Consider the following 24076-nt stretch of genomic DNA (forward strand, 5'->3'; position numbering starts at 1 on the left):
GATTTATTCATCAAAATGTACGGCGAAAATCTCCAGCGGGACAAGGCAGAAGTCTGTGGCCAAATATTGTTCAAAGAGGTTGGATACCCCTTTAGTGGAGGATAGCTTAAAAGATATCTCATCTGTAACCCTTCCTTCCACTCATTCAAATGTGAACTCAAATAATACTCCTCAACAGCTACCGCCACAAGCACACAAACTGTTCTACGTTCCCCCCTTTGATTAACACCTTCTAGATGGCCACATTATTTGCTCAATTGCCGCATTGTGACTAGCTCATTCGCTTTTATTTTTTTTGCCTTTCTCCTCCATATACTCTGTGGTTTTTTTAATATAGCCATTTAGTGCTGTCCTGTCTTGTGATTTTTCACATTAGGAGTTCCTTTTGTACCTCTCATAAACTTATTTATGTATTCGGATAACCTGTAAAGAGCTCTGACACCCTCGAGTCTAGAAAGCTCTATATAAAACTCAAATAAATAAAAATAAAATGATTTGCTGCTGCGGAGAAGACGGTAGCGGGACAAGTCACAAAGTCAATACGATCGGTGATGCACCTCAGGCAGATAGGCGAGCAGGTTGGTCCCAGTCTCCTCTGGTTCTCGGAGTAGTTTTTGGCTAATATTGTTTTACGTCCGCTGTTTTGGGATTTGGCCATCTGGGCCTCTTTAGCGCCACAACCAAGGGTCCAGGACTGGTGGGACACCTCTTGTAGGTTCATGAATTGGTCAGGCTGGGTCCAGGTGTGGGTTCAAGATGGTGGAAGCCTTTTGTGGCTCTGAACAGGAGGTAGTCAAACTATACCTTGGGGTCACTGTAATAGTCCTGGGTTCAGGTGAAGATGCAGGACTTAACATCATGGCTGGCCTCTGAGCATTCAAGGCAGGATCTAGACACCAAGGCAGTCCTTCATGGTACAGAAGAAGGTCACAGCAGCTGGCAGTCCTTTAAGAGTCCTTCCGCAGGTCCAGTAGCGAACTGAAGAATGGTTTTGAAGGTCCTATTTTTATACCCTGGTACCCATCTTCTGGAATGTGGCAGAACCTTCTGGAAAGATTCTTTGAAGTGCACAGAATTTCCGTACTCCCCTGCCCTGGCGTCAAGATGGCTGCAGTGACAATCTGGGGTCGTTAGGCCCTTTGTGTGAAGGCAGAGCCCAGGCTATTCAGTTGCAAGTGAGGCTGTCCTCAGCTCCATTCTGCCAGCAGATGACTCATTGAGGCACATATAATCCCTCTATTTCTGACTGTCTTGGAGGAATTCACAAAGTCTAGCAGTCAACTACACCTAGTCATGTGACCCAGGACAGGTTGCAGACGCAAAGGGCAAGAACATGCCAACTTTCTAAAAGTGGCATTTTCATAATCGTAATGTTAATTCCGACTTTGCCATTATAACGGGTTTATCATTACAATTTCATAGATATCAAACATGATGTAGCCGCTTGCTCCCAATTAAGAATTATAGCTTATTATTAAATATAATAAGGGATCCCCAATGCTATCCTATGGGAGAGGTAGGCCCAGCAGTAGTGAAAAACGAATGTATGAGTTTTTCACTACCAGTACATGTAAAACTTAAAAGTACATGCTGAAATTTTCAATTACACAGCACCCTGCCCTATGTGCTACCTAGGACCTACATTAGGGGTGCCTTATATGGAATAAAAGGGGAGTGTAAAGGTTGACAAGGGAGTTTAAATGCCAGGTCAACATGGCAGTTTAAAACTGCATTCAGGCTGCAGGGGCAGGCCTGGGACATGTTTAAATGGGTGTGGGTGGCACAATAACTGCTGTACGCCTTCTGGTTAATTCAAGCATTCCATCCATCACCTTGTTGTTTTTTCATTTGATGCCCTAACTGCCCCAGGCATGCCAGATGTAGGTCCTGGGCTCGCTGTGCCACTGGGATCAAGCTATAACTAGCTGAAGAGCCCTAACTAGGCTGTTTGTTTTCTGGTTCAGGAAGGACCTCGCCTGGCAGTAAAGGCTGGACTGTTCCCATGAAGGGTAGGGTCAAGACTGAATGCATATGAATGGGTCCAAACTGATGTGACATGGTGTGCAAAAACGATAGATTTGGATGCGGCCCATAATACTGAGATTAATGAAGGCACCATCAATAACCTTGTTGTTTTTTCAGGCCCATTGGTAGCATTTAATATACAGCCCCTTGGTATATGGTATTCCACTGTATAAAGGACTTAAAAGTAAATTAAGTATGCAAATCCGGTGTACGCCAGTCAAACCATGTTTAGGGGAGTGAGCACAAGCACCTTAGCACTGGTTAGCAGTGGTAAACTACACAGAGTCCTAAGGCCAACAAAAACAAATTCAGCAAAAAGTGGAGGGGGAAAAAGGCAAAATGTTTGGGAGTGACACTGCAGCGATGTCTAGTTCCAATAGAAAACTATGCAAAATTATGTGAGAGCTGGTATTTTGCATTATATTTTAGCCTAAAATGCATCCCCATTTTTGGATTAAAAATAGAGCTAAATAAGACATAACACGAATAGCAGCCACTTGCGTTTCTGTTTCTTCACCTTGTTCCCTTGCTCCGGTGTTAGGAATTTTTGCTGAACAGTGGACTTATTAGGCATCCTCGCCTAATGGCGAAATTTTAGGCATTTTGTGTAACAAGCATAACACGAAATGGCGGAAATTACAGGAGATGATGTCAACTAATGAAAATGTAACCTGGGCCTTCTTTTAACTGACACAAAGTGACCGCATTTCAAAACAAAGAGGAGGTAATGGATGGACTGTCATTTCCTAGACTGTGGGGTAGGGGGTTGGTTCCAGAGCAGGATGAGCTGCCATGACCCTGCATACTCTTGTGGCCCCATTCTAGTCATGACCGCCTGTAATCTGGCGGGCTGGTTTGAATATTTTTGCAAGGACTGGTTTGGGTTTTCAGTCCACCTTGTGAGGCAAGCTTGACCAATATATTTAAAAGGGTGTGTTATTAACGAGCAAAGGGTATTTTTAAGTTTTGAGAGGGATGATTCAAAGTCATCATGTTATTACTCTGATGAGTGGCAATTTATATACAGTTGCTGCCACATAAGTGTTTCCACTTTAGCCTACAGATTTGCTAATGCTCATAACATCTTTCCAAGTTTTTTCAAGATAGTTGCAGCCCAGGGAAAAGGGCGTTCTTTACTCTTATTACGCTAGAGGGCATAGCAATCCATGGTGCTGTGACACCAGGGCTGTGTGGCCTGAGGGCCTCTATGAACCCTGATTTTTACAGTATTTTACTAACCAACAGCTGTGCAGTGGGCCCATTTTTTTGATTGCACTAATTCCCAATGCATTATGTGCCTAATAAAAAAAACGGTGGACGAGAGCCCTACCAACACCATAGTGGAATGGAACCGCCCAGCCATAGGTCGGCGGTTCCACCCTCTGTGTTTGTAAACATCCATTTTACAATTACAGCTTGTGCGGCGGGCAGGTAAGGCCCACAGCACAAGCTAAAATTAAAAAATTGATGTTTTTAAACATCCTTGCACTGTGTGGCAGGCACCATGCAGTGCCTGCCACATGATACAGGGATGCTTAGGGAGGCACCATGGGTGCCCCCCAGATCCCAGAGCGGAAGGGCAGGGGACAAGGGGACCCTGCTAGTGGCGCCCAAAATCACTTCTGCATGTCTTTTCATGGCAGTGGACTGCCATGAAAGGGCAGGTTGAAAGTGACATCATAACCCCCACAGCAAACCCGAGGCTGGCACTGCCATCATTATGGGATTATCATTCCGCCTGCTGCCCCGACGGGCTCTGAGAGCTCGTCGGAAGAGGAGCGAAATCCCCCGCAAGTTCCCCTCCGGCCGCCAGTATTATAATACCATAAATGTCAAGTTGAAAGTCTCCGACTAGCTGTCGGATGGCTTTCTACCCGACATTGTAATCAGGCCCTATGTGTCCTGAACCTAGATTTCTCCTCCTCTTTCTCAATGCACCACTAATCTAGCACCTAGGGATACATGTATGAGAATGTGTGTGGATGGGTCACTATACATCATTCAAGTGACATGTTGCACAGGCAACTGCATGGCTATGAGGGTGTGGCATACTTGGGCAAGGCTGCATAAGTTTGAGGGAGTCTGAGTGGGTATGCATTGCATATGTTGTTTTGATCAAGAATGTATGAGCGAACATGCATGTGTGAGACAGACTTAGTTCTGCATTGGTCAAAAATCTCCCGCCCTTCTCCACTGCAGGGCCTCTGACAAGGTTGCTTCTGAACCCGTGCTGCCACAGTCTACCAAACCACAGGTAAGCGTTTTGTTCACACCCATGCTTTAAGACAGTTCTTATTGCCGAAAAAGGGAGGACTAAAAAAGCCATAAACCAACTCACTGAGTTGAAAGAAAGCTTAGGTTCTAAATTACAGCTTCCAGCCCTTTCTAGTATACTCGCTATCTTAGATTCAGGAAATCCTGGTGCCAGTAAGCCTGACCACCCCAAGTGAGCTATCTATATTGTATTGTGAGTACTGGGGACAGTTAGTGTGTTTCCTTCTTCTATATAAGCGGTCTACGAATTAAAGGAATTCAGGATCTGGTCAGACTGTCTCCCAGGAATTATGTCACACATACATGGGAAATACAGCCCCCAGCCAGACTGTCCCATACAGGCATTTTACCATGCAGATACAGGAACCTAGGCCCACATGAGTGTGACCTGCCAGTTGTGCTTCCATATAGGCACAGGAACCCCAGGTACATGCAAGCCTGGCCCTCACATGCATGCTAGCTAATACGGGGAGTCCAAGACCCAGTGAAACTGACCCCCCCAGACATGTTCCTGTACAGATACTGATAATCCAGAGCCTAACCAGTCTGTCCCTCCCAGGCATAGAGGACTGATATAGGGAATCCATGGCCACACATGTCTGTCTCAGGCAAAATACCATACAGATACATGAAATCTAAAGCCAGAACTAGAATTGGTATTGAAACACTTTTATATTGTTATTCATATTGTAATTGTAACATTGTAAATTTACTGTCTCCACTTTTGTTTTATGTATTCTTATGTTGCTTCTCTCCTAGGAAGTCACCATTTCTATGCCTCTAGTCAATGGTGAGAAGAAAGGTAAATCAAATGCCGGACTGGGTTCATTCCTCATTATACTCCAACTTTTCTCAACCACTCATGATTCTCCATCCCAAATCTCACAATATGTTGACCTGTTGACTGATTCTTCTCAACTTTTCTATTGTCTCTCATGATTGAGACCAGTGGTACTTTTTTTATATATGTGCATTTTCTGCAATATTAGTGTTATCATGCAGCTCCTGCCCACAGATCTTGGTAGTGCATTCTCTGTCACTTTTCAAATCTTGCTGTTATAGGTAGTGTATCTTTATCTTTACACTTCTCAATACCACCTTTGTGTAGCGGTAATTTGTATCTAGAATATTGGCGAAAGTAAGCTGGATGTCTTAACATATTGTCATGTATTTGTCCAATATCTGTGGGTAAACCCCAGATGTTTCTAATATATGCTGTACAAGACTGGAGTTTTCAACATAGCTCCTAGGGAGCAGAATCTGTGGCTGATTTTCAGTGTGTTAACATAGGAAACATGTACATGCAATATGTTTGAATGGTACAAGGTACACTGTTGGAAGTAATACTGGAAACATAGTACGTGTTTGGCTCCCCTTGACCTACAAATGAATTCCTTGAGTATTAAAAGAAATCGACTTGTGTACAAAGTAGAGATTTCAAGTTCCCTTTGAACCAGTACTCCATTTTCAGAAGGGAGTGGACTCCAGTAGTCATATTTGTATTTGATTTTTGATCAAACTATTTGTATAAGAAGGTCTTAAATATTGTTACTCACAGGTATACAGCAGGCTGATTGGGTCCACAATAAAATGCATTTCTAAATACTTCCATTTCCCATACTGAGGTCAGCTCAGTCTTTCTTCCTTACATTAGAGATATATGTTTATGATTGAATGGTTCTATTTCTATTAGTTTCTTTAAAATATAAGCTTTCTGAAGTACCTTGAAGAACAATTTGTAAGAATGCTGAAGGAAAATAATCATGTTTTATAATTTCAACTAATGAACCGTGGACGACAAAGGGGATTAAGCTGCTGTCTTTCTTCACAAAGAACAGCAATGCCAACTGGGAACCCTAAATGCCAAAAGCACTTTCTGAAGGCTGGCAGAAATTCCTGAAAAGGTTGAGCATTGACTCACATGAGGTAATAGAATCGACAACCGAATATAGATGTTCCATTGAGTAAAAGGATTTAGGACTTGATTACGAGTTTGGTGGATGGGATACTCTGTCAAAAACGTGATGGATATCCTGTTTGCTCTATTACCAGTTCCAAACAATATAATGGAATTGTAATACAGCGAATGGGATACCTGTCTTATTTGAGAGGGCGTAACCCTGTCTGCTAAACCAGTAATCAGGCACTAAGTGGCTACAGTAATCCCAAGACTTATCAGATCTTAAAGATTGCAGCACTTGGGATTAGTGGAATAGGAAGAGCAATGGTGTTCCTGCCTTGCCAGTTCCATGGTTTCCCACCTCTGTTTAGAGGTGCCACTTGTTTATGGTTATTGGCGCAACAGTAACCACTGACCCTGGTGTCCATTCACCACAGGGCCCCCGGGGCATAGTATAATGGCTGTCATACGCCACTGATTTTATCTCCCATGTCCACCATGCAAGCTATGCCAGATATGACCAAGGAAAATGTAGAATGGCGCCGACAGACAGAGAGAAAACCTCACCCATGTGGGGTATTTTTATTTGTTTTGAGAAAACGAACTTCAGTTTTAGGAGATCCTTTTCTCTAAACCAAAACGTTTGCAGAGTAGGTGTGTCAAACATTGCTCCCACTAGACAATCCTGCAGTGCTGTGAGAGTACCCATGGTGGCTCCCTTCACATCAAAGATATCTCTGCCAGGCAGGCACAGATCTGTAAATTGGACTGAGAGTCCAGTACCAGGGGAGTGGAGGCCATGGCGGCTCACTTGACATCATATATATCCCTGCCAGGCCAGCAGAGATCTGTAAATTGAGCTGAGAGTCCAGTACCAGGGGAGTGGAGGCCATAGCCTCCACCCCGTGGCGAACTATCTACCAGGGTCTGAACGGCCCTCTTTAGTTTGGATAATGGACCCAGCTAGCTCTGTTTGTAGAACATTAGACTCTTAATCTCAGGGTCAAAGCCCAAGTTGAGATCACTATAAGAACATCTACGGTAGTAGTCAGGTCCCCATTAGTTACTCCATTCAAACAAGAAATGTTAAAGATGATTCGATATATGTCTAGTGGAAAAGCATGTGGTAAAAATGATTAAACACCTTTAAAGACAGTTTTTTACTTAATAATTAATTAGACTAGCAAATCTAATTTTAAAAAGTGATAAAATATCTCTATTGAATGACAAAGGACCAACGGTAAGCTTTTTAAAGTCAGGAAAAAACAGAAGTTCCTCATTCATGGCATCCGAAAATTCTACAGAATATAGATTAGAAAAATATTTGCTAAATTATTGGCAAACAGAATCAACAAAATAGCAGATTCATTAATCCATAAGATCATAGTGGTTTTCTTTCTGGTCGTCAGTTGTATGCTAATACTAGGGGGCATATTATCAAGAACGGCGTTAAAAATGATTGCCGGTTTACCCGCAGAAAACTGCAGCTAAATCGGAGGTAATGGGCTTGATAATATGCCCTTGAGAATTCCAATAGAAGTCCATGTTCTGGTGTGTACATGGGAATCTATTGGAATTCTCCAGGGCATATTATCAAGCCCATTATCGCCGCTTTAGCTGCAGTTATCTGCCGCTAAACCGGCGATAATTTTAACGCTGTCCTAGATAATATGCCCCCAGGTTTTTAATTGAAGGTGTGGATCGTTTTACTTATAAGAAAAACGTAACTGTAACTATGTTTCACTATGCAGATAAAGCAGTTGACCGTGTGAGCTTGGAAAGCCTCTTTTCGATTCTAAGGACATTTGGTTTTCCTCCGACCGTACAAATGTATTATGCAATTTGTACAAGGGTAACCACACTAATGTAGTGTTACATTTAGAAGAAATGGAATCCTTTAGGGTTAATTGCGGCCAAAGGCATGTATGTTCCCTATGCCCTGTCCCCTGTCCTATTTCCGTTATTTAGTGAGCCCCTACCAGTGGCTCTTTGTGAAAATAAGAATATAGGTCTCCCAATATGAAACATATAAAAACAAACTTCATGTGTGTGACGTGGTATTATTCTTAAAGCCTTCTAACCGTAAAACGTAATAAGGTAGATGCAATGAATGCTCTCAAAGTTTTTATCTTTTTTATGAACTTGGACGTTACAAAAGTAACCATTAGAAAACAGATCCTTTAAATTTTAACATCTCCTCAGAATTCCTTCCCTGTGCATCCTTTAGAAATGTATCCTTTATTATAGACTTGCATCAGTTAAATTATGTGTGTTTTGATAATGAAAAGTTTCTCACAACTCATTCAGAGCTACAAAGCTCCAATCATTTCACTCAACTATTTCTATTTGTTCACTTTCGAATGAGGTTTTGCACCGGCTGCCATACTCTTTTTGGCTTCTGCAGCTTTTGTGCTACGTTGACAGTATTCTTTTACGTGATATGAACAGTGAGTTTACAGTTGATAACGTTTCAAAAATACCTGTCTCCAAAAAAGTCTGATTTAAGACTCTTTAATGGTTCCTCAAAAGCAAAAGCAACTTTTAAAAACTTTTTTCATTCCATATTTTATTCCACAACTAAAATACAAGATTTAGTGGGACACAATCAGAGAATCCTCACTAAGTGTGAAATACCAAATTGCATTGCTATTATATGTCCAAAGTATAAACCCCAGTTGGCATATGGAGCTACTTCTAATAACCAATATAATTGGTCCTATAATCCTATTTGGCACTTCTTATCTAAGTTTGAGCCAACTGTTTCAAATGCTTCTGAATAACTGGTTTTCGATGTAGTAGAGAATAGTTAAGTTAGAAGTGTAGGACCCTGGAACAATTTTCTTAGTGAGATGTAGAAGCAAACTTTTTTTCAAAAATTAGCTCGAATGTGGTAAAAGCAGACACAGATTACTCTGACATACGGTAAGTGGAAGAACATTTGAGTTAAATTATACCACAGTGTGTGGAGTGATTTTTTTGTATAATACAATTTGATGCAAGTTGGCTAATTTATCACACTCCAGCCTTTTTTCACAAGTTTAATGGAAGTATTGACCCAGACTCTTTTACATGCTCGTTTCATGGAAACCGCGACTGGCTTCACACAACATGTTCCTCCCAGAACTTCTAGTACAGTTCTGGGAGAAGATTTTTAGGCTCTGCAAAACTGAGCTTTGAATTCAGAGCCCAGGAGACCCAAAGATAGCATTATTAGGGTACACATAGCATATTACATGTCAGGAGAATAAACCAAATTATATTGCTGTGTTGCTTTGTTAAATGCCAGATCTATAATAATGCTGAATTGGAAATCCCAATGTATACTTAAGGTCTCAGAATGAGTAATAAAAATGACTAGAAACAGGACACGCGAAAGCCTGTTTGCTGCTAGGACAGGAACCAGTTAAAAATGTGAATTCCTTTGGGAACTTTTTATGATGGCGCAGTGTAATGTTTTGATGTTACTAGGAACATTATAATTTTTCAAGTATATGTAATACATGATTATTGCCTTTTGTAGACATATAGTTTAACTCACTAAAAAAAAGATAGGGTAATGTGTTACGAAATCCTTTAATTCAGTGATGTAGAAATATTAAAAGATTAGACAGTGGTTAAATTTGCAGACAGACCAATGCTCCTTATTTTGGGATATATATATATATATAATTACCGGGCTAAAGTGCTCCAGAACACTATTTAATTCAGTTTTCAGTAGCCAACATTAGGATTTGGTGGGCCCAACTATTACTGTGTTGAAATAACGAGGTGAGCCTCTGTTGAACTATAATGTTAGAGCATGGTTGTTACATTGAACATTTCATTTCCCCAACATGTGTAATTGTGCATAGATATCCAGCCTTTCTATGTAAAGGAATGAATGATCACATTCCTATAGCACTCTTAATGAACAAAACCTTGTGCAGTTGCTGAGGCGGGAAGTACTACTTCGACTTACTTCGTTTAAGCAATAAGAACTTTGTGGGCCGCGACTGATATCAGGGTCAATGTTATAGCCCTTTACTGAAATAAAATGTCTTTTCTGGTTTGTTTATGAAAGGAAAAATTGTAAGTCAAGGATGCTGCACCAGTATGGCGGGTTGTTCAGCATTCTTCTTTGCCAAAAGCATATCCAGTGCAGCAACTGATACACTTGGGTGATCTACCATGTGCAGATTCTGATCTTTCAATATGGGGGGCAAGCTGCCACTGTGGGAGCAGAACAGAGGGCCTCCGCTGACCCAGCAGCCTGGCGGGCAATCCATTAAATAATTAATACATGGGTATTTTATAAAAGCTGAAATGATCAACTCTCATACATTTTAATATCTTTAAGACAAAAGAAATATTTATTTATTTATGTTCTTGTATAGCGGTGGAAGTCAACCCTCGAAAGGGTATCTCCGCGCTTACGCTTTACCAAAGAAACAAGACCTAGTACTAGACGGTAGAGTGAAGGGGGGAAGATCCTAACAGGCGACGAATAGAAAAGTTTTCAGGGACTTCTTGAAGGATTGAAAATTGGTAGTATTTTTGAGAGCAGGGGGCAATGAGTTCCATAGGATGGGGCCTTAGTAGGACAGGGCTCTCCCTCCCTGCCTAGCTTTTTGTATCCTTGGAACCTGAAGTTGTTGCAGACTGCTGGAGCGCAGGGTCCGACTGGGTTTGTAGGGCCTAAATATTTCTTTTAAATATTTAGGTCCATTGCCAAACAGACATCTGTGAATAGTGCAACAGATTTTGAATTTTACACGCTGTTTAATTGGCAGCCAGTCGAGTTTTGTCAAGAGGGGGAGTGAGGCAGACCTTGGCTGGGCATTGAGAACTAGTCTCGCAGCAGAGTTCTGGACCACCTGTAATCTCTGCAGTTGTTCTTCGTTTGCCGAGATCAGCAGGCCATTACAGTAGTCCAGTCTGCTTATAACCAAGGCCTGGACGAGGGTCTTCCTATAAGAATCTGATAGGAATGGGAAGACACGTCGCAGCAGTCCAATGACCCGGAAGCAAGAACCTGCTACTTGATTTGTGTGCTCTTTGAACAGAAGTGTTTTATCTAGACGCACACCAAGATTTTTAACAGTCTGTTTGGGGCTTGGTGTTGGTCCTAGATCTGGGGGCCACCAATCCGGGGACCATAAAAGTGTGGCCTCCCCAAACAGCATTACTTCAGTCTTGCCTACATTACACTGGAGGCGATTAGTGGCCATCCAGCTAGATATTGCCCTCATTCCGTCCGCAAAAGATTTTTGTGTTGCGGCGTTAGGGTTTTCAAAGGGAACAAAAGCTGAGTGTCGTCAGCGTACGACACAGGGGTGAACCCATGAGATCTTACTATATCTGCCAAGGGGGCCACATATACGTTGAATAGTGTGGGGCTTAGGCATGAGCCCTGTGGCACTCCCTTGGTGAGCTCCCTTGAGATAGAGTGATGGCAGCCCAATCTGACCTCTTGTTGACGATCCTAAAGAAAGCTTTCCAACCAGGAGAGAGCCACACCTTCTATTCCCCTCTCCCTCAGGCGACCGAGAAGTATCTCATGAGACACAGTGTCGAAGGCAGCGGATAAATCTAACAGCACTAGAATCATTGAGTCTCCTCCATCCAGTGACATCTTGATGTTATCTGTCTCTGAAAGGAGGGCAGTTTCTGTGCTGTGATTGGGCCTAAATCCGGATTGAGAAAAATCTAGGCCCTCCGCTGCCTGCCAAATCCTGGTCAAACATTCTCAAACTCTAGATACTATGATAGAGATGCAAAGAAGAATTGGGTTCTGTGTTTTTAGTAAGATATGTTACAAGTTGGGCTCGTAAAGGGTTAACATCTGCGGTAACAACAGAAATCGTGAAGCATTTAGGGTTTTGCCTAGAGACCAGTTTCCGACACTGGCCTAATAAACATCTGTCAAACATTAAGAAAATGGTGCATACCTATCCATTACTAAATCAAGCAAATTATTCCACACGATTCCAATACATATTCATGCAAAAGTTTGAAACTTGTAATGAGAAATAGAACATGTTCAGACTGGATAACTCTACATTCAGCGCGACATAACTCGACACAGTCCGCCATTGTCTCTTACTAATAGCAAAAACAAATTATAGTATTGAAAGTAATTGTTTTTAATAAAACCTGTATTCATTAGATTAAAAAAACAGATCTAAGGTGATCACGTTGAACTTATAAGCAAAAAGGTAACTTATCAAAAAATAAACCAGATCAGTACGGAACATCTAGCCACAGAACACTTAAAACAATCATGATTCAGAACTAACCAGATAGAAAGAATATGAAGACAACAACCACAAAACAACAAAACACTACAGGCAAATAAAGATCATCTGTTACAGAATGCAAATAACAGATAAATGTGTAAAAATGTGAAGAAGAATCTTGATAGAAAAAACACAAACACAAAGAACCAACAAATACTAATAATTCAATACAAATTAAAAAAAACTTCACATGGGCATATAACGACATACAAAAGTTTAATGTCTTAACATAACATGGCATACCATAATTGTATTAAAGCATTTGCATATCTTCGCACAAATGCAAAACCGAAGAAAAATATTGCTGAATGATCGTTAGTTCATTTTGGTTGTAGCCTGTGTGCGCACATTTGTTTTTTTTCTGACAAATGTTTTTGTTTGCCAGCTGCCTATATCTTTCATAAAACGTCTTTTATTTACATTCTCACTTAATCATTTTTAGACATAAAAACGTCATATTTATTTATTTACGTAATTTTTATAGCGCAACAAATACCCTGGGGTGTCTCGGCGCTGTGGAGCCACTGGGGTCAGTCATCCTCTCACTGGTTAAATAACCACGTTTTTAAGAGCCTGCGGAAGCTCATCAGGTTCGGGGCAGTTTTGATGGAATGTGGCAGAAGATTCCAGAGTTTTGGGGTGGCCACCAAGAAACGTCTATCTCCCCAGGTGGCCGTTCTTGTGCGTGGCACAGTGAGGAGGTTGGTATTGGCCGATCTTAATTGCCGTCTAGGAGTGTATGGCTGAAGGGCTTCCGTCAGGAACCTGGGTCCTATGCCGTGTACTGCCCTATATGCAATGCAGAGGGCCTTGAATTTAATGCGTCTCTCTACTCTCAGCCAGTGGAGTTGACGTATGCCAAGAGTGGTGGAGTTGCGGCGAGGAATGCTCAGGAGAATCCTGGCTGCAGCATTCTGGATGGATTGCAGCTTTGTTATAACACGCTTCTGGGTATGGAGAAAGAGAGCGTTTCCATAATCCATTTTGGAGAAGACTAAGGTAGAGACCAGAGTCTTCCCAGCTGAGGGAGGGAGATAAGGCAGCAGCTTCTTAATCTTTTTCAGAATAAAGAAAGAAGACGACACAACCTTGTTTGTATGAAGGTCAAATACCAACTTGCTGTCAAAAATGATTCCCAGGTTTCTGGCTTTTTCCACTGGGACAGGTGGATAGCCGAGCTTTTCCGGCCACCAGTTAGAAGACCATTCTGGAGAGAGTTTTCCAAAGGTCATAACCTCGGTCTTGTCCGAGTTGAGCCTAAGACAATTAGAGGCCATCCAGGTACTGACCTCAAGCATAGCTCTCTGGAAGTTGGCTGCCACAGCGCAGCCGTCCTTATGGATGCCCAGGACGAGCTGGGTATCATCTGCATAAGATGTTAGCCGTACTCCATGTGCCTTTATTACCCTCGCTAAGTCTGCTACATAAATGTTAAATAGCATGGGACTTAGCGAGGAACCTTGTGGGACTCCACAGGGGAGTACAGAGGTGGGTGAGTAGAAATCTCCCAGCCTTACAGTCTGGGTACGGTCTGCCAGGAAAGATGAAATGAGATCCTTGGCCAGATCGCTTATGCCCAGAGCTGTGACACGGTCGACTAGGATGACATGGTCGACCGTGTCAAAGGCCGCTGACAAATCCAAAAGGATGAGGACAACCGCCCCCCCCCCTGATCCATGATCGCCCTGATCTCGTCAGAGGCCTTAATCAGGGCGGTCTCTGTCCCATGCCCTTTCCTAAAGCCAAACTGCGATTCATCGAGAAGTTGGTGGGTCTCAACGAACTCTGAAAGCTGTCTATTCATCATGGATTCGCATACTTTGGCGGCAAAGGGTAGACACGCAATGGGTCTATAGCTGGCGACGGCTGTAGGGTCTAGGGAGGGTTTTTTCAGAAGGGGTTTTATAACAGCCTTCTTCCATATACTAGGAAATTGGCCTGTCTGAAATGCAGTGTTGCAGATCTCCATAAGGGGGCGTGCGATCACCTCTGTGAGTTTTTGCATCACAGAAGGAGGGCAAGGTCCAAAGGGGAACCCGATTTAGTGGATGAAATGAGAGTGATAACGTCATCAAGTGAGGCAGGTGAAAAACATAAGAAAGGGTCATAATTATGATGAGAAGGTACCTCTATCGCACTACCGCCTCTGTGTTCAGTTTTAATATCCCCTTCAAATAAAGCATATATATCTGCCACCTTTGTGGTTATGAAGGTCATAAAGCACTTTCATATTGAGAATAGTACAAAATCTAGCAAGGTTGAACATTTTTCCTACAAATAGCAGAGAAATCATAATGTAGGAAAATAAACAGAAAAAAACAACATTTAGTAGGTGGTAGTTCAAAAGAAAGTGAAAAGTGTGCACTGGGGCAGAGATGAATTCAAACAGAGCCTGAAAGAAGGTTCTAGTCTTAGGAAGCTTGAAAGGTAAAATGAAGGTGGTGACGGAGAAGAGATGGAAGGTTAAGAGGGGATGGGGAAGCAGATGTCGGGAGGCAGTAGAGGGTGTGGAGCAGTACCAAAGAACATTTTAAAGGAAGGGTAAAGTTATTTGAGTGTTATGCAGACAAACCAAATTGGGGAAAATACACTGATTTAGAAAAGATTGTAAGGGGTTTATATAGAACAAGGGGGTTTAAGAGGCGTTGCTTTCCCGCCTGTGCCCCCCCCCCACCACCTCCATGTTGCTCTTTCTCTTCCTCCCTCATGGTTGCTTTTTCATTTGCCTTCTGTGTTGCTCTCTCCCCTGCCCTCAGTGTTGCTTTCCCCAACCCACGCTCTCCTTGTATTTTTTTCCATGACCGCCTCGCTTACTCTCTGTGTTCTTTCCTCACTTTACAAAAAAAACAATTTTGTTTATTTTTAATTTGTATTTACAATCCAAACCAGAGCAGGTCAGATCAGTAATTAAAATAAAACAAGAACTTGCATCATGTTGTACTTGCATGCATGTTTGATGCGTGCGCTTACAAAATGAGGCAGCTTGTCGCATCCTAGGCTTTTTTTAAATTCATCTTTAGCCATGCTGCCCAGCGTCAGTGATGCTCTACAGCATTGCCAAAAATCATTGGCAAAGCCTATATGATCTCAAGGCTAGACCTATTTGTTGTGCCAATGCATTACGTGGCGATTGCCTCCTGGGAGTTTGCGAAAACCATGTTAAGCAGAGTACAAGTTTGCGTAAAAGGCTAGTTTAAAGACCCCAGAGAACCCAACGCAGTATGGCTATTTGTTCTGTCATTTTTCGATGGTATTAAAAGTACTTTTCTAGATAATTTTTTTCATCAGAAAATCGAATCGAAATGCTTCTGAAACAATATATCAAAATATATAGCATGTACCAGTCTCCCGCCTCCTTGTGGGTATGTTACATCCTCCGGAGTATGGCACTATGAAGGGGCGTCATTTTATGGGTCCCTCTTGGGGGATTAGATGGTCCCACTTGATTTTATTTGGGGGAGGAGTGTTCTTCATCCCATATGTCTGTGCTTTGGTCCCCACTCCTGTCCATTAACTCGGAGCCCAATAAAGTGTTCAAGTACCCTGTGTTTTCTTTGCAGAAGCCAGTCTTGAGAATCAGGGCTCGGCGCAGCCTCAAACAGAAGTGGGAGTCACAGATGCAGAAGAGGAGTTAGCCCCACCCCTACCTCCAAAAGATGGCAGGGAGCAGGAGATGGAGGAGGTCCTCTTATCACCTGTCATCATCACAGTACAGGTGAGAGCAGAGAGGATCATGCCAGTCCCACTTACCTCCTATAAGAGTCACAGGTGTCCTGTGAGAGACACCAACCTCTTGTGAAATTACTATCGCCTGTAAGAGCCACTCACCGCCTGTCAGAGCCATTCATTTCCTCTGGCAGGCCCTTATGTCTTGTGTCAGCCATGTGGGTCCAGTGAGAACCGCATACTTGAATATCACATATCTCCAGTGCTAGCCCTGTGACAGCTACTTAACCCTGTGTGATCCACATATGTCATATGAGAGCTGTTGCTTCCTCTGAGAGTTGGGTACCTCCTGTGAGAGCCCTCTAATATTTGGTGGGTGTCACCTATCTCATATGAGAGAACTGAACTCCCTAGGAGAACCACTTCTCTCCTTGGAGAGGGTCTTACCTCATGTGAGAGGAAAAAACATGAAGGGGTGTTCCCTTAAATAACAAAGTTCAGCTCACATCAACAGTTTAACCCACTCACCACAATGAGAAACAATTTATTCAAAAAAAATTTAATTTTCTTTTTTTGCATCTAAATATAAATATTACCTCATGTGAGAACTAGGTACCTGCTGTGAGAGCCATGGAACTCCTGTGAGGAATACGTGCAATGCAAATACAAGTGTTAAAAGCGTGAATATGAAAATAACAACATAGTCACTATGGGAATCCCCTATCTTCTGTGATCGACACCTAGGGGCATATTTATAAAAAAGAAGTGCAGGGCAGCAAGCTGCCTTGCTGCGCTGCGTGATTGGGAAAGGGCAGGAATGCGCTGGGCTTAGCATCATACGTCGCATTCCTGTATCTTCCCAGTACTGGCGTGCGGTGTCCTGCCTAGCTCCAATGCAGGCACCCTTCCACTGCCTGCATTGTCAGCGGGATAATTTTTGTGTAGGAAAGACACCTTCCTGCACAGAAATGATCCACCGAGGCATTTTACTCTTTAGTTGTGCGGCCGAATGCAGCACACGTAGAAAGAGGAAAAAACAAGGAGAAATAAAGATATTTCTCCTTGTTACACCTCACTTGGGAAGACGTAGCATTTTGACGCATTCCTAGGTCTACCAGTAATGGTAAATGTGGGAATGCTCCAAAATCCATTGGTGGTGCATGGGAATATCCTCGCTCCTCCCATGGAACACCGCCCTAGGGTACAGCAATCGCTGCAAGGTGTTACTCTAGATTTATCAAACCACCAGCGCCACGCAAAATGGCCTTGTGTGGCTTTATACCTGTAACTAAAGACTGAATCGCTCTTGCACCCTTTTTCATGGCGCAAGGGCGACCCAATTCTTTAATAAACTGGCCCGCGTCTTTGGTATGTATACCTGTGAGATCCATGTACTTCAGGCGAGGAACACATGAAGTGTCATGCCAATGGAAGAAGTATTCTATAAAAATAAACATAACGTAATTCCTATGAGATCCACTAAGGGAAGCTCCTCAACTTCTGTGGAGCGATCTCCCTTCCAGTGAGATCTGCCTACCTCCTGTGAGACAGGAACTTCTTTGTGAGAGCAATGCGAGGCATGTAATAATTCTGTTGCGTCACTTCATCCCCCCTCACGCACAAAAGGCTTGCACTCGCTTTGCGGTGCCCTGCTGTTTTTTTTTAAACACGTGATACTGTTGTGAAGGCTCATTTCAAGGACTGTTTCCTATTTTGTAGAAGTCTGTCAGCAGTGAGATCCTTCCACAAGTTGTTGTGTGTCAGTGCACTGCTGGTTGAATTACACAGGTGTCACACGTGCTTTAAGCCCCTAAATTCCACATCTTCTGTTTTAGAACCAGCTTCGAAAAATATGGTCTTATGTTTTGCAGGAGTGCCTCAAAATTGTTCTGTCTGTTTGATGTTCTGTTTTTTTTATCCCAGAGTGACGAAGAGCTCGACAACGAGAAGAAGAGCTCGCTCACCCCAAAGAACAACAACGCCCTGAACACACACCACATCCCACTGAAAACCAGCTCCTCGATGAGGAGCCTGGGCTCCACCACGGTATGTGGGTAGTGTAAGTAGGTGTGAGCCTGGGGATCTGGAGCCATGAGAGCGCGTGTACGTGGGGATTACGAAGACCTGTGTTGTAATCCTTGTAGTTTCACAGGTCAAAGGGCAATTGGCGTCTTATTTGCTGTATACTAGGAGACATATTTATCAAGGGTTGCGTCGCTTTCGTGTCAAAAGCGACGCAACCCTTGAAATGCGAATTAGCAAACAACGCTAGGCCACCTTGCGTGGTTCTGAGTGTCTTGATAAATCCAGAGTAACACAACACAGCGCAAATCGCTGCATTGTGTTACTCTGCCCCACAGAGGCGTTACATGAGTGGTGCGTGGATGTTACCGTGCAATACCCATGGATTTTGACGCATTCCCCGATTTATCTTTACTGGTAGACCTGGGGATGCGCCAAAATGGTACGCCTTACCAGGGGAGGTGTAACACGGAGAAATATGGTTATTTCTCCTAATTGTTTTCTCTTTCTATGTGTGCTGCATGCTTCAGCACAGATAGAAAGAGCAAAATGCCTCAGGGGATAGGTTTTGTGCAGTAAGGTGTCCCTTCCTGCACAAAAACAATTATCCTAACAACGCAGGCACCCTTCCACCATCGTGCAAGAATTCCTGCATTGGTGCTAGGCAGCAGATTGTATGCCAGTGCTGGGAAAAGGCAAGAATGTGCCCTATTGTGATAAATACGTTGCATTCCTGCCCTTTTCCTGTAACAAAGCTGCGCTGTGCTGCGTTATATTTTGATACATATGGCCCTTAATGTGTAAAACAGGACGCAAATACCATTTGCCACGATTTTACCTTAGGTGCTGCTCCCGGACTGAGGGTGCGAGCGACCCAGAGAAATTGACACACTTACAGAGTTAAAGTTAAACAGCGAGGGTTCCAAAGCTAGACAGACAGACAAGGTGTGAGAGGAACAGAGACCTAAAAAACCTGGGAGTCTGGTTAGACTCTAGCCTCTCTTTCGACTACCAAACTAGGCGGGTAGCAGGGACCTGCTTCGGAATTCTGAAGGTCCTGCGGAAAACCTTGGACCTACTACCCATGGCAGCTAGGAAGACGTTGGTCCATGCGCTGGTGACTTCCCGCCTAGATTATGGCAACATCCTGTATCTAGGTGCACCAGCTAGATGCCTGATACTTTTGCAGGGAGTGCAGAACGCTGCCGCCCGCCTCATTTTGACGCGTCCGAGGCAGTCTTCTGGTAGAGCAGCACGAGCGGTGCTTCACTGGCTCCCGATTAGAGAAAGAGTCACCTTTAAAGTACTTTGTATTTGTCACAGGATTCTTCAGAGAAAAGCCCCTCTGTACCTAGCTGATCTTGTGACTCCGTACATGCCTGCACGCCAGCTGAGGTCGGGGGGAGTAGGCCTGGTATGTGTTCCCCCTACTAAAAAGGCCAGGATGGGCGGACGGTCCTTCCGACTGCTGGTGGCTAAACAATGGAATGCCCTCCCGATGGAACTCCGGATGGAGTCCCAGGAGAGATGTTTTAGGAAAAAACTAAAAACATTCCTCTTTTCTCGAGGATAGGTGGCTTATGGCTTGGGTTTTGCTCTCCGGTCAACTTTACCGCAGCGCGTGGACACACTGGCATTAGTGTAACCATTGCGCTTTATAAATGGACATGATGATGATGATACGCTAACACACAGCGATAGAGGGATGCAGGCTATATAAGAGAAATGTGCAGTCTAAGAGAGAAGGGATTTTCTTTTCCATTGATCTCTGTTGTTAAGTCAAGTCATTTTCATAGTGCTAAACAAAATGATTTTTTCTAATATTAACTGTTTCTCAGAGAATTATGGCACGTATTTGCTGGTCTGTGAAGGGTGAAAGGTAGAATTATCCCCCAATGGATTTGCATCTGTCATCTATAGGTGGTAGGTTATGCTCTATGAGAGGAATATTCACCTGCAGAGCTTTGTAGCTACCAGTTCTGTTGTCTGCACACTGACTGGACTTCTATCATGTTGCACATGTTTACTATGTCAGCTTTAGTAGGGGTTAGATGTATGTGATTGTTAATGGCAAATCCTCTGACTTCTGGAGGAAGTGCAAAATCCAAAGCAGCCCTAGTGGTGGAATTGCCTCCATCAAAGGGAAGGCCGTAGAGGATAATTTAGGATTTGACAGAACAGAAGCCACTCCATAAATTGGAGGATCTCCCGCGTCATTAAACCCACTGTGCCCCCAACATCCTTTGGAGATGTGGGAGCCACCACCATTTTCAGTGGTGGGGCCTCAGCTGGTTCAGTCATGGAAAAGGTTCGGCCAGCAGCCCATCATTAGAAAGTCTGTCCTCTTTGGGACCAGCCTTCCACCGTACATTTCTCCTACCCAGGTTAGCCATGCTTCTCTTGGCAAGGAAAAGAAAGCAATCAACCACAACACAGAGGCAGAAAACTGCTTCAGGGGTTATTTCTGTAAAACAAAAAGGTAGGACAAGTGGGCCTCCATGACATGGAGGCCCACCTGGCATCAGATTTTTTGATGAAGGTGCATCGATGGAGACACTTAAATTGAAAATAGCAAGCTGAATTGATCTGCAGGTCAATTGTGTCAGGAAGGTGACACTGCAGTATGCACTGTTGCCAATAAGTGGCTAACTTGCTAACCAATAAGGGAACCTCTTAGTTTGTGATCGCTTGAACAACATTTTCTGCGTTTACCACTGCATTCCTGAGTCCTGCTGGGAACTAGTCGTTAGTTACAGTTCTCCATTAGCTTTCACACTAGTTTTCCCTATAGACCAGGACCGCATGCACCATTTTCTGTGAGCTGGATTTTTGAACAGGTCGACACATCAACAGCTCTTGGATTCTGCTTTGTAGCTGCAAAACTGAGAAACTGCAGGACTCCTACCTCTGTAGGCACATAACAGTGGCCGAAGGTGAGATGGCCCGTTTCATTTCTGAAAGGCTATGACAGGGAGCAGATCTTAGAAAGTGCCTTCTAATATTTGAAGCAGAGAACGTTATGCCAGTGTTCTATGCTTGTATGAAAGTACAGTTCATGAAACTCATTTAACTGTGAAAAAATATTGTGCTTGTAGTATAGGTGCCGGCTAAAAATATTTGCAAAACTCCATTACAACAATAACAAACAACGTTCACCTGGGACCGAATTCCAGTGAATGCTGATTTATCCATCATTGACCGCAAGAGCAATTTCAGTCTCTGCATTGATCCGCTCCCAAAATAAATTTTTTCAAACCTGTCACTCTTATGTTCTCCCAAAAATTGGAAATGTACAAAATACCCCCAAATTTGAGCAAATACTTTGCAATTATATTCATACCATGAAAAATTACCCACTATCTAAAATGCAAAACAGGACAGGTGAAAGGCCAGAGTATAACAATCCATCGAGGTATGATCCCTGGTGAATGACGGTTCCCACGGCTATAGTGTGCAACCGCTGCAACTCCTGAACAACCCCAAGAAGAATCTTGAATAGGGCTTTAACGTGAAGTATGTGAAGGAAGACAGTGCATTGATACCCTTGGCTATAAAACACAGTGTAAATGCTCTATTAGTGGTAGTTAGGAGAAATACATGTATCTAGTTTGCTCAAGCCACATACATTATTGCTCCAGTAATTGCTCCTCCCATTCACTGTTATATACAGCCTTATTTTCCTAAACGATATGTCATTCACTCAATATGCTGATTATGGCCTTGGTCCTCTAGATATACCCACCATGAGCCTTCCCGATCTCTACAGCCCTATGATCATCGTTCCCACTTACCACAAGTCCTCTTATGGGAGGCGCGCCATGGTCATGACATAGGGCACCACATTGTGCTCTCCATTTCAAGCCCTGCCACCGTCTCTATTCCAATTTATTAGGGGGCCGCTCTCATCCCCAACCCCCCACTAACCTCCCTGAGGTTGTAAGGTCGCAGTATGTAGGAAACAATGTGATTCGTCTTCTACTGTTTATTTTTCCTCATCCCTTCTGCAGTGTAGTGGCACCATCATGATTCTGTATGGCAATATCAATATATAGCATACGTCTGCATAGTCCACAAGAAACAGAAGGCTGGAATTGGTCTGTTACCTTACCGTAATTGCCTTGCTATCATGACGCTCTAAGAATTGATCTGTTATCTATATTTTAGGCCTTGTCTATTTTGTCACTCTTAGCACTTTTTCATGATCTCACTTCTGGGGATTGTTCGCTATCTTATTCTTATACCTGGTGTATTATGACTTTTAGAACTTGTGTAACATCTCACTCTTATTACTGGATTATATCACTTTCAAGACTGATCTAGAAAGATTCTCACTTAGGTGTATCTCAAGCACTAGTCCGCTATCATCTTACTTATCACCCAGGAAAATGCAATAACAAACCAAGGTCACATCTCATTCCACTTATCAATGGTCTGCTGTTGCTTTGCCCTTGTTTGCTTTTGCATTTCTCTTGGCTATGATCAACTGTTATATTATACTTAGCTCTGATATGCTATTGCGGTAGTCAGTGTGCTGGCCTTGTAGCGCATTATATTTGGAGTGGGCCTTCAGCAAATGTTTTTGGTGCTGGTTTTCTATTGCATTACTCTTTGAACTGATCTTCTCTTACATTACTCTTGATGCTGGTCTTCAATGATGTTGTTTCTCGCACTGGTCTTCCTTTGTACCACTCTCGATGTTGGTCTTCTACCTCGTTTCTCTAGTCCTAATCTTCTTTTGCATTATTTTTGGACGTTACGTATTTGCACTGGTCTTCTGTAGCATGACTCTTGTTCTCATCTTCTGTCTCATTACTCTTGCTACTGATTTTGTATCGCAATAGCTTTGACACTGTTTTTGTATCGCATTACTGTTGGCACTGGTGTTCTGTCACATTATTTTTGGTGTTGTTATTCTATTCAGTAACTCTAGACCCCAGTGTCCTACTCTGTTACTCTTGCAACTCATCTTCTTTCTCATTACTCTTTGCACTGATCTTCAGTTGCATTCTTTTGGTGCTAGTCTTCTGTAGCATTACTTTTAGCAGTAGAGCACAGTTTGCTTTTCCTATGGTTTGTCGTGGGCTTGTATCCCTGCTGCTACCTTCAGCATTTGCTATCTTTATCTATCCATGACCCCTGACCGTAACGCAGCTGTCCTTTTCCCAAGTGCAGCTTAATGGAAGTGTCATGAGCCTGTACAGTGACGGTGAGTTTGGCAGTGTGGAGGTTCGCGGCTGCATCCAGTTCTCCCTGCAGTTTGATACGCGCAAGAAGGAACTGATGGTCATCATCATTCAGTGCAGGGACCTTGCTGAAGCAAAGAAGCAGAGATCTGACCCGTGAGTCCGGGGAAGGTTATGATATGGCACAAGGGGGTGGAGATCTTACCCCTAACTTATTGGGAGCCTCAAACTGATAGTGGGCAGCAGAGAGTCTCCCTGGGGCATCTAACCTGGTCTTTGGGAGCAGAGGCCATTCCTGTGAGTTATTTGGTGCTTCTGCTCTGGTGATGGTGAAAAGAAATCCTACCTTTGAGTTCCGGAGTGCTGCCAATCCTCTGTTAGGGAACATAAGTCTGACATTTTAGTAATGGAGAGATTACCACTTTATTAGAAAGCAGATGTTAGACCTGTATTTTCTTGTGTGTGGTCCATTGTTAGGGCAAGAGGTCTGATTTCAAAATGACGAAGGCCTCTGGTTTAGGGCTGGGGTGCACCGCACAAGCTGTGTGTTGTAGGCTGCGTCTATTCTGGTCGTATGTAGTAGAGAAGCAATTATTTAGGTGCTAGGGTGGTTCTGATCCAGTATACGGGTGAAGGAATTAATCTTGTAAAATGTAAGTGGGTTATGCTCCTGTTTTCTTCTGAGCAAAGATCAGGTCTCGTAGCTTTGATCTAATGTTAAGGAGCAAGTG

At 43.2% G+C, this 24076-nt stretch overlaps 1 protein-coding gene across 3 annotated transcripts in view; it reads left to right on the plus strand.

The window, feature by feature from the left end:
- SYTL1 (synaptotagmin like 1) overlaps nucleotides 1-24076 on the plus strand; it is a 444266-nt gene that overhangs the window by 329429 nt on the left and 90761 nt on the right. For all 3 annotated transcript variants that reach the window (XM_086957276.1, XM_086957275.1, XM_086957274.1), the window contains 5 exons: nucleotides 4225-4279; nucleotides 5059-5101; nucleotides 16035-16189; nucleotides 18064-18186; nucleotides 23335-23501. In XM_086957276.1, the coding sequence (XP_086813402.1) occupies nucleotides 4225-4279; nucleotides 5059-5101; nucleotides 16035-16189; nucleotides 18064-18186; nucleotides 23335-23501 (543 nt within the window). The remainder of the gene's footprint in view (nucleotides 1-4224; nucleotides 4280-5058; nucleotides 5102-16034; nucleotides 16190-18063; nucleotides 18187-23334; nucleotides 23502-24076) is intronic.

The sequence above is a fragment of the Lissotriton vulgaris genome, chromosome 2_1 (genome assembly GCF_964263255.1).
Source record: "Lissotriton vulgaris chromosome 2_1, aLisVul1.2, whole genome shotgun sequence".
Taxonomy (NCBI): Eukaryota; Metazoa; Chordata; class Amphibia; order Caudata; family Salamandridae; genus Lissotriton; species Lissotriton vulgaris.